Below are 18497 nucleotides of genomic sequence, written 5' to 3'. Positions count from 1 at the left end.
ATATTTGACTGCATATCTACTTCAGTAGAGCCCAAAGGAGTCTGTGCTTTAATTTATCAAAACAGGACAACTCAGAATTCTTTATTTGCAAAGATTTGACACAAAAGCATGGTGAATTACAAGTCCAAATAAAACATTTGTCTTGCTCATTGATTCCTGCGTGGCCCTTTGCAATAGCCGCCTCATCATCTGCCTCCTTCTCTGATATAGCTTGTGTGCAGCTCACTGTATTGTGCTGTCGCGCTGCTCGTGGTAAGTAGCTGAGATTAAACAAGGCTGTTAATTGTGTTTATTTCCGCTCCGAATAACCACAAGCTGAGGAAAAGGGCAGCACCTCCGGGGGCCAGCCTCCCCTCTCTCCCTCTCCTCGGTCTGGATGGTGGTGCTGGAGGGAGGAGGCGATTTTATTCCTCCTCCTCCACAAGTCTGAACCCCCTCACCCACCGCGGGCCCCCATTTCTTTTGTGATCCTTTCAAAAGCCTCGCGGGGCTGCTCGCTCGCGCTCACTCGCTGACTCCCTCGCGCACGCGGATCCGCAGAATCCATGCAGCTCCTCCTCGAGGGGTCGCGGTGACTGAGAGCCTCCACCCCCTCTCTCTCTCTCTCTCTCTCTCTCTCCCCCCGGCTGCTCCGGCACCGATTGTTGACAAAAGGCGCTGCGAGACGGAGCAAAGGAGCCCGGTATCGGTAAGAAAAACCGCCCGCTAACTTGACTTCTTCCCCCGCGAGCAGCTCGAGGAGAAGACGATCCAGACGACGGAGGTTGGGAGAGGAGGAGGTGGGGAGGGGGGCGATACTCTTCCGCTCCTAGAAAACCGTGAGTCACAACGGGCTGCTTTGTGTCCGTAGTGTATGTAGCCAAACGTTAGCTGTAGTACCACCACTGCGGGGTCGGTCTCCTCCTCCTCACCGCCACCACCCCCGTGTGATCCGGAATCATATGATGCTCATTTCTGTCTGTAGCCCGGAGCGGATTATGACAGCTTTCCGTCTCTCTTTGTGTCTTTGTGTAGCCCCTCTTCGGAAGGTGTGGCCGAGGTGATTCTGTGGTGGTCAGACCGCAGCAGGCGTGAACTGGACCCTCTTCACCTCCTCCTCACCTCTCTCCTTCCTGAAACCCTCCCGCGACTGTTATTTACAAAAAACAAAAAAAGCAGAGGCCAAGATGGGTCATCCACTGTGAGTGGAAGAGCCGGACCAGCGCTGCTGGAGGAGGCGGCGGCCTTGGGCACGTCTATTCAGCCGGGAATGTTGTGAGCTGAGGCGACCAGGCAGTCTGGATCTGACCGGGGACCCATCTTTTCCCCGGAGCCTCCGCGGCTCCAAGCCGCGTCCTGAGCCCTCCAAAATGGGGAAGTGCGACGGGAGATGCACGCTGCTGGTGATATGTTCACTGCAGCTGGTAAGTGTGTGTGTGTGTGTGTGTGTTTCTACTCACTCACCATGAAGATATAATTAGAGGAGCGTGCTACAGACCCACACATTGTAATCAGACATGTTTGTCTGGCCTCTTCATGCAGTCACACAAGGAAAAAGCTTTGAGCTGCAGCTGCTGGGGTGCCATGCCACATTACAGGCTAGGGTGTGTGTATAAAGCAGAAGGGTACAGGGTAGGGGGGTCTTTAGTGTCAGGGTCGTCTATGTTTATAAAGAGAGGCTTGATAGCTCCATATAGAAAAAAAAATCATCTGAATGTAAAGAACAAAAATGCTCTTCTCACCACCTGGTCTCTACTGTAGAGTGAAAGTTGGATGTTTGTTTTCCTCGGAAATAGCTCAGGACTGACACTCTCAAGGGTGATGACTGTGTTATAAGAGTGACTGTAACATCTCCCCGCAGTGAGTGTGATGCAGGCGTGGACAGCAGCAGTGTGAGGAGCAGTTATTGAGGCTATTGTTTGCCCGGCTGATGAGTTGTTGTGCGGCACAGGGTTTTGGCCCATAGATTCTCATTAGTTTGGTGGAGCTTTTTGGGGGTGCTCCTCTTTTTTTTTTTCTTTTTTTTTTTTACAGTCACTGGACTGGCTGGTGCTCCAGGCAGTTACCATGGAAACAACTGCGGCAGGCCTGTGTATGTGTCTCCCTGTCACTGTATGTGTGTGTGTAGCCTTCACTACTTGTGTGTGTGTGTTGTGTTTTTCTGTCCTTTATATTTGCATGTGTGCTTGTTTCTTTCCTAATATGCATATATACGTGTGTGTGTCTGTGTGTGTGACCCACCCCTTCCCAGGTGGCAGCCCTTCAGAGGCAGGTGTTTGATTTCCTGGGCTACCAGTGGGCTCCCATTCTGGCCAACTTCCTGCACATTATGGCCGTCATCCTGGGCATGTTTGGCACTGTGCAGTTTCGCTTCAGATACCTCATCTTTGTGAGTAGTGTATATCCATCATCTTGCACCGGAGTCCCAGTTCCTGCACTAACTGTGTGTGTAACTTACGGTCCCCAAACACCGATCCCTGTGTCTCTGTTTGGCAGTATGCAGTATGGCTGGTCGTCTGGGTGGGATGGAACTCCTTCATTATTTGTTTCTACCTGGAGGTTGGAAACCTCTCTCAGGTAAGTTGTGTTTTGTGTGCGACCCCTGTTCTGACTTGTATGGTTTTGTTGTTATATTTAAGTACATTTTTATAGATCATTTTACTTTGCATCAGCTACCAAATATTAGCAGTTCTCTGGCTCTATGTCGCTTTTTTCAGAAGTATTTTTTAGACTTAACGATTAAGGCAGGTCTTTTTACATCCGTATTTTTCTTTTTCGATCCTAGTAAATTAGCCTTGAGTGATTTAAAGTTTAAAATAATCCGTATTCATCTCAGTTCAGCCACTGTGTTCATTCACTTGCTCCTCTACTTTTAAGACAACTTTTTTTCTGATTGTCTTCCCTTTTTGCAAAACCAAGCAAAGAATCTCAAGTTTGATCTGTATTACTTCTACGTAGACTGACCTCATTAATAACTGGTTATGTTTAACATAACAGTGTAGACATGGCAGAAGACAGAAGAAAAGCATCACTGTATTAATAACAATTAAAAGAAGCTTTAAGATACAGTAAGAGAATGACAATTAGCTCTGTGTCTACTGTATGCGTGTGTGTTTAGGATAGAGACTTTCTCATGACGTTCAACACATCCCTCCATCGTTCGTGGTGGATGGAGCACGGTCCTGGTTGCCTGGTAACACCAGTATTAGACTCCCGCATGGCCCCCGATGACCACCATGTCATCACTGTGTCCGGGTGTCTGCTCGACTACCAGTACATCGAGGTGTTGAGCTCAGCCATTCAGATCCTCTTGGCTGTACGTATCAAACACACACTCACACTTACACACACACACGTTCTTGTACATTCATTTTTTGGTTTTGTATCACTTTGCTGACCCTCAATATCATGCTAAAACATTTTCCGAGAAATATTGGACAAGTCAGCAGTGACTCAGCTAACAGAACAACCCTTGTATTTATTTCTGATCATCTCCTCTCCAACAGCTCTTTGGCTTTGTTTACGCCTGCTACGTAAGCAAAGTCTTCCAGGATGACGAGGACAGCTGTGAGTATCTTTCTCTTCTCACTAAAAGCTCTTCCAGCACCTTGTTCAGTTGATTAGGTGTGCTTGTCGTACTATTTTCGAGGGCTCTTATGTGAGAGATCCATGACTCTGAGTGCGAGTGCTGTCGTCTCATTGGTTTCTCCTGTGTGAGTCATGCTTAGCGATATCACTGCAGAGGATTCCCTCTGGGTGATCTGAGCCCTCCATCTGTGGGGAGTATTAGGATGCATTCCCACCATGAGAGTGTCCGTCTGTCAGCTGGCTAGTGCTTGTCTGTCGGCGTGAGTGTGCCATCTGCGTGTCTGACTGATTGTTCCCGTGATGTGCCTCTTGTGAGTGTTTTACGCTCACTCAGTGGAAGAAATGAAGTCCCATATCAATGTTATAAGTTTGATTTCCTGTAAGAGGAAGTGGGCGAGTGCTGTGTCTCTAACGTCTTAATAGCATGCTGTATTGCAATTATATGCCTGTCATAGCATAGTGTCAGTGATGTTCTAACAGTAACACGCAACATCTACACGATTTGTTTAAAATCCATAAAACCAAAATCAAGTTTCTCAGCTATGTATTATTTTAAAACAAGGCACCACTCACACTCATAAAATAGATGGACTATAGACTGTATATAAAAGATGGATATAGCGAGTGTTTGACATCAGCCGGTCTAAATTTTAGCTTTAGATCCATCGCCATGTTGTTTTTTTGTTTTTATAATATAGAGACTAAATCAGATTTTGTAATAGATTTGGTTTTTTTTCTGCAAAAATTCGGCTTTTTAATATAGAGATTGACAGACCACGTGACTTTCGCGCATTGCTTTGTGGGTACCTGTGGCAACAAAATCAAAACACTGCATCAAGCGCTAGTATTTCCAGCACCGGTAATCATTAATTCTGCGGTTTTAATCCCTACTTGCATTTTATTTGCCCCAAAAACAGTTATGTATAAAACGTCCGTACAAAGACAGACATGACAAAAAGGCAAAAAAAAAAAAGGACGAGGAGAAAATCAAAGGAGTGAAAGTGTCAGACCCCTACGAGCATACAGAGTGGAGTAAGGACGTTAGCGTGCTGCCCAACTTTCATCACGGACATATTTATTATTATATGGTCCTAAGTGTGAGTGCATACACTCACAAGATGTTTATTAACTTCAGATCCAGTTTACTTTGGTGATTTGGACTATTCCATTTCACAGCTGTTGTTAAATTCTTTTCCTTTATCTCCTTTACAGGCAAACGCAATCTATTTGTCGTTTCAGGTTGTAGTGTTACACAACATTTTCAGCTCTAATAGACAAAAAATGAGTGTTTCGTAATTCATTCAATTTATTGTCTTTATTTATAACTGGCATTATTGTTTCATTCTATTATAGAATTTTACAAGAAAGAGGCATAATTGTTTCCCATTATGCTTTATTAGCTGCGTCGTTAAAAAACAAATCAACAATGCAAAAAAAAAACATTGCAAAACAACATACTGGAAAACAGTTATTCATGGTAAATGGTAAATGGCCTGTATTTATCTAGAGTTAGCTGAAGCAATTTGCCTGCAAATACTCGCCATTTACTCTTCGAGTGTAGTTAAAGTTGAATAAAGCATTACGCAAACTGAAAAGTAGGCATCTTCCAGGCAAATTACAGGAAACTGCTGCAATCTGCTAGTGACCAAAGCAACCACAAGGTTTTTTTACTTAATGACAGCCAGCAACCTCCAGTAATCAGTCGGCAACCAGTCTGGGAATACACGTTTTCCCTAGCATGTGGCAGGTAATTAATCTGTCTTACACTTCATGTTATTGAAAGCTCTATAAGTGTGTACACATCAATAAATAACTAAATGCCTTTTTTTAAACCACGTTTGTGCTTCATTGTAAAAAGAAAGCATTACAACATTCTTACTTTAAAATGATGGAGCTGTTCAGTTCTAGCTGTAGAGAAAACAGATCCAGAACTTGATGTTTGTTTTTTGTTTTTTATAGCCCCACTGATGCAGCTAATCAATCCTACTTCACTCGACACCACATGACTCTGTTCCTTTAATCAACTGAGAAAGATTAGAACTATGTATCAGTGACACAAAGGCAGTAGGGAGGTTGATGTATTGGTATTGTATCTCTGCTCATTCTGATGTCACAGTTTGCAGTCTATAAAAGCATGCCAAACGCATAAGATGATACAATCTGATGCTGTGAGAGAGTTATCTTGAAATACAACACCTGGTATATAACCCTCCCCACACACACACACACACACACACAGTTTAAGGGAAAGTGGAATGATGTCATTCTTGTTCTTTCTCCCCTCATGAAGTTGATTTCATTGGTGGGTTCGATTCTTATGGCTACCAGCCTCCTCAGAAGTCCTCTCATCTGCAGCTGCAGCCTCTTTACACGTGAGTTACAGCCATCTTCTCCAAATGTCTCCTATTTTAATATCTTTGTTTTTGTTGCTTTCTTTGTTAATCTTTCAAGCGCTATTCCAGCATTGTAGCACTGCTATTGTGTAATGGTGTTGGATAAATGTAGTGCAGTCAAGCTGAGTGAGGATCTGTTTTTAGTCCTTAATTTGTATGGAGTTAAGTTAGTCTCAAAGGGATGATGAAAATGTGTACAACGTTTTTGTGAGTACTTTTGGGTACTCACAAAATGCATGCTCCAATCCACACACAAATACAAAGCAATTTGAACAAATATAAAACTCCTTTACAAATGCATATATATCCAGACCTGTAGCTTTAAAAACTTTTTTAGTTTTTCTTAGAATCCAAGGGAAGGCCAGGGCCCTGGACTATGAAGCAAGTTCAGTATACCCAGGGTATCTCTCTGCAATCATATGGGATCATATGAGTTTTCTTTCACAGAAAATGATCCCTGCGAGTGTCACCTACTCCAGAGATATTAAATGGTGATTAAAATCTATATTTAAAATATAATATAAGAATCTATATTTATTGCTAATTATCAGGGAAATGCAAAGACTTTAGACACTATTAAAAAAACTTTCGATCCTCATGCCGTCCACGCACAGAGGTCCATGGGACCTTCTGGGAATGATGATATAATTTGCTGGAGAACTGATTGGTCAGTAGGTGGTGATTTCATACCCTCTGATCTCTAATCTAGAACTTAACCTGCTCTGGAGCGCCGCTAAAAAGAGACACATCTTCATGGTACTGAAAACCCAGGTTTAACCCTCAAGCTACCTGGATGAGACAAAATCCTTCTTCAGTTACAGGCCTCCAGTGTCCAATTTTTCACTAGCACTTGAACGCAGCTTGAGAAACCGTTCAAAGCTGCAAATGTGAAAAATGCTCCAAATAAACAAGTGCACACATCACGAGATCTCTCCGTATCAGGCAAAGCTCTTAAGTGAGCTAAAAGAAGGTTTTCATTGTCGCCTAATGAGGGAAAGATCCCCGGTTTGATCCGGGAGGATACTGTTCCTTTGGGGTTGTGTCAAGAAGGGCTTCTTTGGGCTACTCGCCTAGGCTGGTAGAGTTTTACACCGGATGACCTTCCTGATACAAACCCAAAGGGGATTTGTGTCTCCACCTGGAATCGAACCAGTGACCTTTCGCTTGCCAAGTGAATGTGTTAATCTGGTGCAAAAAAAAAAAAAAAATCTGCCAAATCAAACATGCAGAGCGGCTCACTGTGGCGACCCCTTGTGAATAAGGGAGCAGCTGAAAGTAGCAGCTTTTTGAAAGTAAAAATGATCAGATTTGTGTCCTTGAACGTAAACATTTGTGCAGGAATGATCAGTATTTTTTTATCCTTGTAAGTATTAGTTTGTAATCCTTTTGAGGCTAATTTAACTCCATACATTTGTATCAATCTCAAAAAATGTTAGACATTTCATAACCATAACAGTTTTTGCGTTAAAGCATGAAAACCTGCCTTTGAAAATTACAGGACTGGTTTTTTGGCAGAGCAGTTTAATGACACGAAATTCAACTTCATGAGTAAAATCAGTCAAGTGCCTTTTTTCATGCAGTTATGTCAAAGTGCAGCATATTGTAATTTTAACTTATGTCATCCTCTCTGCACCCCTGCAGGGCTGGTTAACTGTTGGTAGCACCCCCTTCAGGCCAAACCCTGATGGTGTCACTGTGGATGGACTCACTCTGTCACAGTTTACCTGAGAAATGGACTTAACCCCACCCAGACGGAGAGGCGTGTGAGTGTGTGTGACTGTGTGTGTGTGTGTCTGAGAAAGTGAAATATGGCCCTGAAAAGAATGTACAGAGCTCAGGGAAGAACCAGCATGCCGGGCGGCGTGACGAGAGGAAGGCGACGCGGGAGGAAGGCGAGGGGAGAAGAGATTCATAGAACAAGAGCTGGCCTCACCGAGGGGACAGTTCACTAAACTGCCAGCTCTCAACACTCCCACTGCTGTGTGTGTGTGTGTGTGATTGTGTAATTCCACAGGACTAGCTGGTGCTTTGCAGTTGCACCCTGGACTCTTACCACTTGGTGCCCCTGTGATTTCTTTTTGTTTTTGTTCTTGCTTTGTTTTGTTTTGTTTTGTTTTGTTTTGTTTTGTTTGGGGGGTGGGTGGGGTTGGGCTCGTCGATGTGGGTGGGTGGGTTGGGGGGGGGGGGGGGGGGGGTCACCTAATAAAAAAAGAGGCACGGCTCGTACCTGTTGTTGTTTTTAGAACGTGGTGATGTGTAGAGCAGTCGATTACGATTCCCGCTCCCAAAGCCATCTCCCCCTTCCTCCTTCCCTGCTTTCACCTTCCAGCCGAAGCCACTGCTGAGGTCCCAGGACGCATAGAAAAGCGTGAATTCCTTAAAAGATAAGGCAGGTGATATTTCACTTGTTTATTATTACGGTAAATACAAGGCAAAACATGAAAAGACCAAAAAACATCCATCTTTCAGTAGCTTCCCTGTAGCGCCCAGCACTGATTTGTTTTACTGTACTTTCCTACAACAGCTGCACGCTGTAGTTTCTTTAGCAATAAAGAGCACGTTTGTGGAAACTATTTTTATGTCCAGGTAGTATTTACAGTGAGGGAGAGGTGCGTGTTTAAAATAAACTACAGTGCCCAGCTTTGTTGTGACAAAGGGGTGCAATTTGGTGCAACGGCGTGGCTGACTGATGGGGTTTTCAATAGTTTTGTACAAGAGGGCTTTCACAACATGGAAAATATTTATCAAAAGGCTGATTTCGTTGCTGTTTTTGTTTTACCATGGAATATCACCAGCCTTGTCTTTTTTAAATTATAGGTTTGGCTTGCTTCTGAAATCAAGTAAAAGTGATTGTCAGGAAAATCTATTCAACATATTGTAACATGTAACACTGTTGATCAGCAGATGGCTTTGGGATCAGGCATTAGTGTGTCTATGGGGTGGTAACGGGGGGGACACTGTGCATGTAAATAACCAGCCAATGATTGTTATTGTTGGTTCCATTTAGGGAAAGAAAAAACAAACAAAAAGGGGTGGGGGCAGGTGGGTGGGACTCGGTGGGAGGAGAGGGTTACACGTCCAGACTTGTTTTCTTAGTACCCGTTTCCCTCGTCCTCTCGTTTTGCTTACATCCTCACGCTGCCTTCTTTTAAGCCCATCTGCAGCTAATATTCCCCACCATCGTCATCTCACGAGCTACGTCCACTCCTGCAGCTCATTCGCTGATTTCCAGAGCATGGCGACTGAGGAGGAAAATGTACCATACACAGTAATGAGTAGTTTTTGTAGATGTAACTGGAGAAAGGAAAAGGGAAGGAGGGAGACAGGTATGAGGTGAAAACCTTCTCGGGTGTTAAGGAGAAGTTTGAAATAATAAAACTACACTTTCTACATGAAATGTGGCTCTTGTTGTCTCTGCGTGTGTGCTTGTGTGTGTGTGTGCAGACTCATTTGTCTCACCCAGGAGGGTTTAATAAATTGAGTGCTTTCCATCCTTTGATTACATTGTAATAATATTGGGATTATAAGGCACTGAATTGTTTGGAGGATTAGTCAGGAGCGTTATCCAAATGATGCACCCAGCTGGGCTGATGTTCTGCAGCGAGGATTTGACTGTCAAAACATTGTCTCAAAGTGACATTATAATAGTAACGGTACATGTGAGTTGACTTATTTTATGCCTCCGCTGCTGAACTGGGATCCATTAATGAAGCTGATGTGTGAATTTCAAAATAAAATCACTTTAATTTCATTTTTTTAAAACATGAACTCTAAACAGACAGTTAAATTTGAAAATACAGTCACCGTAAATTTTCATTACTTATATACTTTTTAAACCTCTAAAAATGTGTATTACTCACCTTTAATGTATTAGAATTTTTTTACTTCATACTTTATTAGGTACACATGTTCAAAAGTTTGTTATCTAGTCACATGTCTGGACAACAGAAGACTGGAAAAATATGGTTATCTAGTCACCCAATCACATGGCAGCAACCCAGTGAATTTAAGCATGTAGATAGAGTAAAGATTAAGTGGTGATATTTAAACGAATGGGGAAGAAAGATAACTTTAGTGACTTTGAACGAGGTATGGTTGTTGAAGTATTTCAGAAACTGTTGATCCACTCCACCACCACCTCCACGGTTTAGAGAGAATGGTCTGGAAAAGAGTAAATCCACAGTGAGCTGCAGTTCTCTGGGTGAAAATGCCCTGTTGATGTCAACTGTCAGAGGAGAATGGCCAGAGTGCTACAGAAACTCAAATAAATAGTCGTTACAACAGGTATGCAGAAGAGCATCTCTGAAGCAGATGGGCTGCAGAAGCAGAAGACCACACCAGGTCCTGTCAGCTAAGAACAGGAAACTGAGTGTACAATTTGCATGACTTCACCAGAACTGGACAATAGAAGACTAGAAAAATATGGTCTGGTCTGATGACTCCATTTCTGCTGCAGCATTTGAATGGTAGGGGTAGGATTTGGTGTAAGCAACATGAAAGCATGGACCCATCCGTGCGTTGACGGTTCAGGAAGATTTTTTGGCACACTTTGAGCCCCATAATACCGACTTTGTTCAAATGCCAGAGCCTATCTGAGTATTATTGCTGATCTTTATAATAACAGTGTATCCATCTTCTGATGGCATGTCCAAAACTCAAATCATTTCAAACATTTTTTGATCAAGACAATAAGTTAATTGTACTCAAATGACCTCCAGTGTCACCAGATCTCAATCCAAAAGAGAACCTTTGGGATGTGGTAGAACAGGAGGTTCCCAGTACACAATGCTGTCACGTCAATATGGAGCAAAATTTCTGAGGAACGTTTCCAGCAGCTGGTTGAATGTATACCAAGAAAAATTTAGAAAACTCTGTAGGCATAAAGGGGGTTCAACCTTGTGGTGGCTAAGTGTATCTAATAAAATGGCTGTTTAGTGTATTTCAAGTAATTAAGTTGAATTTCAAAATAAAATAACAGCAATTTCATAGAAAGATTAGCAGCTGTGTCTGAAAGTGTGTATTACTATATTGTGATTTAAGTATCATGATTACTTTTAGTATATTAAAAAAGAAGACAATACAGAACAACTTGACCATGTTCCTGAGTGGAACTCATATGATAGAGACTTAGAGGTATAATTTCAAACATTGTAAATGACAAAGAGGGGGGTAATCTTATTTTAACTTTGTGCGTCTAAAAATAACAAGTGGCGCTAATTATATACTTATGGCTATTTAATCCGGGATTACTGGGCCGGAGGAGTCCTACAAATGCCCCATATGATCCCCAATACATTTTCTATAAGGGTAGCCATTATCTACTGTACCCATGACGTCATCCGCGCGCGGGTGCGTGCGGACGGCGTTCTCTCCGGTCTGCAGTCACGGTGTCGCCACTGGCACATTTCCAAAGGACCACTGGGTTATTTTTGTAATGTGGGCCGCTCACTGCCCCCTTTTCACGCCGTCTGCCCACATTCCGGAGGTGTAACGGAGCGTCCGGGAGCCACGCACTGGCTGGCCTTGTGGCGCACCCCGTTACCGTGGAGACCCCGGCGCATTGTATAGCCCACAGTAAAGGAAGGCTGTAGCAGCGGAAGATAGCACCATAAATATATATTGAAAAATGTTTACATCTTTTTTAAATTTAAACACACATATAAAGTTTTTATTGTAACATTGCAATATAATTTAATTTAATTAGTGACGTATTCTATTTGAGATACAAGATGAACAGAGAAGCTGCCGTCTGTTAAAGCATTTACTTTTTTCGCCTTTAGCTAACAGACAGGTGAATGAGGTGCAGGTAAAACAATAATAAACACGCCCCGCAGTGCAAGCAGACTACAAACATGCATAACAAAGGGACCGGTCCGGTGTGACCCTCCTTCCCTCCCCTCCCGGTTGGCGCAGTGAACCGTACGCTCTCTCTCATCCCTTCCCGTCATGCAGCGCTCTTGCCTGCTCCTCCGTCGAGCCGCCATGTTGTCGGAGTGAAAGCCTGGGGTGTTAGAGAGAAACTGGGGCTGAAATCCGCGACCATCCACCCTCTCCGCCGGTGAGTATCGAGTCGTTAGCGGTCGCGGTTGCTCAGGGGGGTGTTTATGCACGCTTCGGTGCGGGTATTGTCGTTACTGCGGCTCTGAAAGGGCGCTAAACGAGAATATTTTGCGAGGCTGAAGCGGCTGCCTCCCTTTCTGCTGCCTGCCTCCTTCCTCCCGTTGTGTCGGTCTTCCGCTCCAGACAGCTCTCGGGCCTTTGTTAGCATCCGCGTCACCGGGACCCGTGGGGCTGCAGGCTCGGCGGACAGGTGTAGTCCTCTGGTTATTTATTAATAACCACACTACGGTGGTGGGGAGCGGTTAAAAACACTGCGCGTTTGTCCACCGGTTCGCCCGGGCTGAGCTTGTGTCGGGAGGCCGTGTTATTGTTGGTAGACACATAGTGAACCCCCCCCCCACGGCAGCTCCGGGGCTGGCGTGACGGGACGCGGATGCATAAAGGTAGCTGCCGTGAATTATTTCACGAAGCATCCCCATACTCGGTTTCGTTTTGATGTGTCATGTCTGCCGGGAGAGAAATGTTGCTCCAGCGTTATCCCCCCTTGCTAGCTTGCATGCTGCCCCTCTCGTATTGTCACACCCCTGTCTGTGCCCGGTATGCGGTGGATTGATCCCCCGGTATTGAATGATTAACCCAGTTAGACCGTGAACACCGCCGCCTGTTTCCGGGTCCTCGCATCAAACTTGTGGCAGACCGAGCCGTGTGCGCTTCTCGGCGGGGAATGGCCGCACTGTGCTGGATTTCCGGGTGTTTCTCTGGCTGATTTCGGAGCAGTAGCAGAGGGATAAAGAGCTAACATTTCCTTGTGGCCTGTCCAAGAGTGGAGGAGGGATGATCAGTCGGTCGATTTGTTTTTATCTTATTATGGGAGGGGGGTCTTCATCCGGTCAGCTTGTGGTTTTGTCTTTGTAGAGGGGGTGTGTTGCACAGTGGTTACAGCAGACGTTGGTAGCTTGCATGTGTTTGATTCAGTGTCTGCCAGTCTCTTGCAAAGGTAATTACCGTATATGGCTCAGTGCAAAAAGAAGTGCTTGTAATTTCTTTCTAGCCTGTGGGGACATTAATGGGAAGCTGCTCATTTTAACAGAGATTAGAGGTAAGAGTCAAATACAAATTACACCCTTCTCTCATTGCTGGAGATCAGGGGCTGTTGTGTAAAATTGTTGACCACCAAATGCTTGGCCTTTAGGTCCACACCGCACATTTTAAAGATAATCTGTCCTTCACTCTTTACCTGGGTTAACAAAACAACTTCTTAAAAAATAAGCACCACATCTTTGTCTCTGTTACATGGCTAAATAAATCCTCTAATTCTCACACCAATGTGCATAGTTACTATTTTAAATTGTTCCTTTTACACAATGCACTAAATGCACTGCAGGTTTGAGAGGTAAATCTAGCAAAGACTTGTGCATTCCAATACAATAACAGGGATATTGTTACAGAGAGCCTCAGATCAAAGTTTATGGCCATTAATTCTGTAGTTTATAATACATCTGATCTATACTGTCATGGAAACTGTTGAATGATTAGATACCAGCTAACATTTTCATCAAAAAACTAAACATTATGATATTCATAAATGGGGGATGTATTGCAGGACTGATTTACCCCCTGAAAGCCATGCCTGTAAACAAACAGTTCTGCACGTGCAGTACTGTGCAGTACTGTGCAAAAGTTTTAAGCCCCTCCTTATTTCTTTATGCTTAACTAGGAAAATGAGAAATCTATGCCATAGTTTTCAGGAATGCTTCCTCCTTCATACAGATTCAAGTAATGTGAACAAAAGATGTGTTTTGCGACAGGCTGCTAGTAACAGTGCCTAATGTTGCATTTAAAGTTGGTTCTTTGATAAGTTGTCTGTTATGCATAAACACAACACTGGTTCATCCCTTGAGTTAGGTATTTTTTTTCTGCTTGAATGATTCATAGGTCAGTGCTAAGGGGCTTAACGAACAAAGAAAAAAAGTGTTCCTCTGAAAATGGCCAGGTGCAAGGACAGAAAATGAGTGAAAAACTCAAGACAACCTGCAGAACTTTGATAAAGACCAGTTAAAAACAACTTTAAGACAGTGTGGCTCCTTGGAAGCCACACTGCTGTGAAACACCTTGAACTGGTCAGGAAGTAACTCATCAGTGACTCTGCAGAATATGCAGGCCACTCTGTGTGTGTGTCTAAATACCTTTTTAGGGGTGAGTAATTTGTAGAAGTTTCACAACATTCCTGCCAAGTGAACCTTTGTCACTGGAGTTCATAGCAGCGTGTTTGCATCAGCCAGATACAGAGGGTGCAGTAAAGTTTACATTCTGCTGCCGATAGGCAGGTTGGCAGTTAAATCAGCTGCTGCCCTGGGCTGGCTTGTAAAATGTTCTCTGGTTTACTTCTGTATCTGTTGATCCCAGTGCTCTTGTGCTGATCCTCAGCAGTTAGGCAGCTTTAATAACAGTTCACCATTTTGTCGTAAGAGTGTTATACCAACAGTCTGGTAAGCAGTATTGCAGCATTGTGTGTGATATTCTTTGACCTTTCTTCACAAAGAATAAAGTCCAAAGATGGTTTGAAGGTTTGACTGTTTTAGTTAGGTTAAAATTTTATTTTTTAGGTACATTGTAGTGCTTTTGAATTGTGATTCTAATATATAACCTGTGCACACTGATAGATTTAAAGTTTGCTTTTAGCTCGCGTGAAGCTAGTTTTTGTTATTGTATTGCAGTTGCATAAAACAGCGTTAACTGTCACCTGGTGCAGAAAGTAAACAATATTTGTTTAAATATTTTTGCATCTCTGGTTTATTGTCAAACGTGTGAGGGCTGCCCTACTGGAAAATGAATGAATTTTGGCTCAATTTCCTTTGTTTTCTCATTTGTGCCTTAATCAAGACGTTTATGTCATTAATACTGCAAAACAAAGTGGTTACACTGAACAATGAAATTCTGACTTTGCAGGTTCCCTTCACACAAGTAAAAACAAAATTAAAATACAAAATAATAAGCACAGAAAATAAATAACATAAAGCAAGTACTACAGTACACTGGAGTGTAGTCAGAATATAAAGTGTAGTTTGGTATCTATATTAATTGGTTTACAGGATAGTGGCACTGAGCCTGACCTTTGACCACAACTCTGGGGGAACCGTAATATTACAGACAAATGATTTGGTTCATTTTGCTTCATATGCTTCCAGCCACCTCGTTTCTGAGTTAGGGGTCATTGTTCACAGCAGTTTAATTGCTGTGAACTAATTTGGCATCAAGCTGGCATGATGACATGGGAAAATGTTAGGTATGAAGATAATATAGTGGGATATCAGCTTTATTATTCTGAGTTGTTTTTAGAGGAGCATGTATTATATAACCCTGCAGTACATCCACCCTGGCAAAAGTCAGCTTTGTTGTTGTTGTTTTTGTAGAGATGCATGGATTCATGCTTTAGATTGTTGTGCTGATTAATTATGCTGCATTGTGTTGCAGTGTGTTTTTTCCCTTTCTTCTCATTTAGGAGCAGATGAGCTTTTAATTTACAGCCCACAAATGAATAAACATCAAATCTCAATAATTATTTTATTGCAGCGAAGTTGGTTATTGGACTGCAGCGTTTTTATTCATAATTTGACACTTGCGCTTCGCGGCTGTTGGATCTTCACCGTTCATCATAAGATTCGGTGTTAAATTGGTCAGAGTGCTCCAAACTTTTACTATGTTGAACTGTTATGTTTTCTGTGACTGATGCATTTCACTCACTCTGGACAGGCTGTGGTGGAATGAGCAGTGTGTGTGTGTTGAAGAGGAAAGCAGTGCTCTGGCAGGATTCATTCAGCCCCCACCATAGAAGTACTTCTCCCAGCATGCCCGTGGTGCTGAGCAGCGGAGGACATGCCCCTCCAACTGGGCAGACCCCTCAGGCCACACCCCCCAGCCAGCAGGTAAAAACCGCCTCTCTGATACATTTGCTATTTTCATTCATTCATGTCTTTTTCCATTGAATTAAACTGGCGTGATGACTTTCTACTACAGCGCATACAAAAGGTAAAGCAGTCTACCTGGATGGCTATTATAGCTCGCCTCTCTCTGTGATAAACACATTGTAATTCCTCTGACATGCAGACAATAAAAATGTCCTGCTGGTTTAATAATGAAACTTTTGAAGTGTGATGCTGTTAACAGCAGGAAATGTTTAGTTGTTTAGATTACCCCAGCACTAACTTAACAAAAACAACCAAAAACTAGTCAGTCCAGTAAGATGAGGCTCATGTGTAAGACAGGAAACTGAACTGTAAACAGCAGATATTTGGGTATAAACTACAAAAGTACTGAAAGCTGGTCAACTGGTCAACAGCTTATCTGGTGTCACAGTTTGTTGTAATTTGGTGGGGTGGCACCAACAAGAACTAATAGACTTCTCACTCTTAACAATGTAGTACCTGTTGTTGTTTTAATACTACAGCTATTATAGTGTTGTTCACAATGGTGCAAGTCATATTTTCCTTCCCTTATCAGTATTCATCATGCAATATTTTACCGCAAATTGGCAGACCACACCAACCTACCTTAATCTGAGCATGTCTGCCTTGTTTTGAAGGTTCTTGTCCTCATAATCTACCAATAGAAGGTGCTCCTGCCTAACTAACACATAAACAACCAATGATTAGTTTGTCACAGTTTTGTAATCTTTCAGTTCCTATTTATTTACACTGGAAACCATTCACTCATTGCACTTTGCAGTGATGGCTTGTTGTTTGCAGCATTCCAAGCTCTGGTTGTCTAGGTAACCCTCTAAAGCAGGGAATGGGCAATTAATTTTCCCAAGTGGCCAGTTGAGAAACTGGGATTGTTGTGGAGGACCGCACCAATGAGCTTCTATCGCACATTTTTGCAGCCCTCCATAACAGTTTCTTGTTGCCATGTCGCTATGCATCATTAAAAGTGGGGATGCAGCTTCAGTGTTACTTATTAATAGGTGTTAGCAGGTGTAGCTGTCAGATGTAGCCAGGAATTGTCTACGTTTTTGGGGTTTTTCACCTTTTCTCTTTGACATTATCACTGAATTTCTCAAATGATGTATTCTGGTTGGTGCTTGGCTAGCTAGCTAACTCTGTTAGGCAATTTTAACTGGTCATATCTGGGTGCATCTAGGCAAATGAGGGTAAAGGTCACTGATCTTACACCTACGGTTTTACTTTAAGCAATATCATAAAAATACCCATATGACTGTAATCTCCAGTACTTTGTTACAAACCCTGATTAGAGCACCAGAAAATGAGACATTGCAACACAGCCATTAAAGCTTGATGACACTCATCTCAAGCTTTCTGGAACATGTGCATTTGACTCGAGAGCTAATGAACCAAATAATTGCAGTCTTATCTTACTAGCTTTAAGGCTTTTGTATTGCCTCGGCTGTTATTAGCTGAATAAACAATGGTTGTTAAAGGAGCTCTGCTTAAACGGCTAGCATCACGCTTGATAAATGCAGGGCATCAGCCACAGCAAAGGGGACCTTCCTCATTGTTAGATCACTAGTTTGGAAGGATTATGGTTTTCAAGTGAAGCGGTAACACCCTTCACTGGCTTCTGAAGCTCAGATGTTGTGAAAACCTTATTTTAGGAGTTAGCCTCTGACCATCTGATCAGGGTCTTTTAACTGTTCCACGCTCTTATTTTAAGTCCACAGGTGACCACGCTTATGAGGTTGAAGCGCATAAACTTGATCTTCATCTGACTCAGTTGTTTGTTTTAAACCACTGCGTAAAAGTTATTATTGTTGTTATTTCTGCTACATCGGGTGTCCATGAACACAGCTATTTTCTGGAAATGAAGCTGACATGTTGTAGCATGAAGGTGGCTACAATCATTAGAGCGCTGCCTAATGATGACTGTTTTGGTTTTTTTGTGTTACACATACAATTCACATGTTCGGGCTTTCTAGAGAGTCAGTTTTATATCATAAAGATTCAATTCATTGTTGTCAGCTCATTTTTGTAAAAAACAAACAAACTCGTGGCTGCTGTGATAATTGATTCTTTGTAGGTATTTATATAGAAAAATTACTGAAGTTTTTGTCACCTTTTTGGATGTGAGGATTTTGCAGATTAACAAAGGTAAAATGTAACAAACCAACATGGGCTGAATTACTGTGATGAATACATAATAAACCAAACATATATTCCTGAATTAAGGAATATATATACTTTGCGGCAGTTTGTAGCAAATGATCCCAAATCTCTTTGGTTTGTGTCAGGAAGGTCCAGCTTAAAAATCTGCCAAATCAAACCTGGAGCTACTCACTGTGGTGATCTGTGAGTAAAGAAGGAGCAGAAAGTAGCTTCATCTTGTGGGAGTTTTAAGTGATGCGCTACTACCTTTTCTTTCGGTGCAATGCATGATGTTATACTACGCTTCTATAGTGGCAATCAACTCCTCCTGAAACTTTTCAGTTTAGTCTCCTATACATCATTCACCACTTTGAGCCAGTGA

At 42.7% G+C, this 18497-nt stretch overlaps 2 protein-coding genes across 8 annotated transcripts in view; both read left to right on the top strand.

Annotated features, from left to right (window-relative positions):
* Positions 1 to 370: 370 nt before the first annotated feature.
* Positions 371 to 8090, top strand: nkain1 (sodium/potassium transporting ATPase interacting 1; the record flags this gene model as incomplete). 3 transcript variants are annotated; one of them, XM_080862227.1, is made up of 8 exons in its annotated part: positions 398 to 688; positions 1015 to 1403; positions 2231 to 2368; positions 2476 to 2556; positions 3098 to 3295; positions 3486 to 3546; positions 5858 to 5939; positions 7602 to 8090. In XM_080862227.1, exons 2-8 carry the CDS (start codon positions 1350 to 1352, stop codon positions 7609 to 7611), a joined length of 624 nt encoding a protein of 207 aa, XP_080718353.1. In that variant the 5' UTR covers positions 398 to 688; positions 1015 to 1349. The 3 variants fall into 3 exon arrangements, with proteins under 3 accessions (XP_080718355.1, XP_080718353.1, XP_080718354.1); XM_080862228.1 differs by lacking the exon at positions 398 to 688 and adding an exon at positions 697 to 818; XM_080862229.1 differs by lacking the exon at positions 7602 to 8090 and having other exon boundaries at positions 371 to 688; positions 5858 to 5943.
* Positions 8091 to 11869: 3779 nt separating this feature from the next.
* Positions 11870 to 18497, top strand: part of pum1 (pumilio RNA-binding family member 1) — a 29767-nt gene continuing 23139 nt past the window's right edge. For all 5 annotated transcript variants that reach the window (XM_080863415.1, XM_080863412.1, XM_080863414.1 and 2 more), the window contains exons 1-2: positions 11870 to 12018; positions 15774 to 15946. In XM_080863415.1, coding sequence (XP_080719541.1) covers positions 15785 to 15946 — 162 coding nt within the window. In that variant the 5' untranslated portion in view covers positions 11870 to 12018; positions 15774 to 15784. The remainder of the gene's footprint in view (positions 12019 to 15773; positions 15947 to 18497) is intronic.

The sequence above is a fragment of the Rhamphochromis sp. 'chilingali' genome, assembly GCF_963969265.1.
Source record: "Rhamphochromis sp. 'chilingali' genome assembly, chromosome: 17".
Taxonomy (NCBI): domain Eukaryota; kingdom Metazoa; phylum Chordata; class Actinopteri; order Cichliformes; family Cichlidae; genus Rhamphochromis; species Rhamphochromis sp. 'chilingali'.
This window is presented reverse-complemented; position numbering and strand designations above follow the sequence as displayed.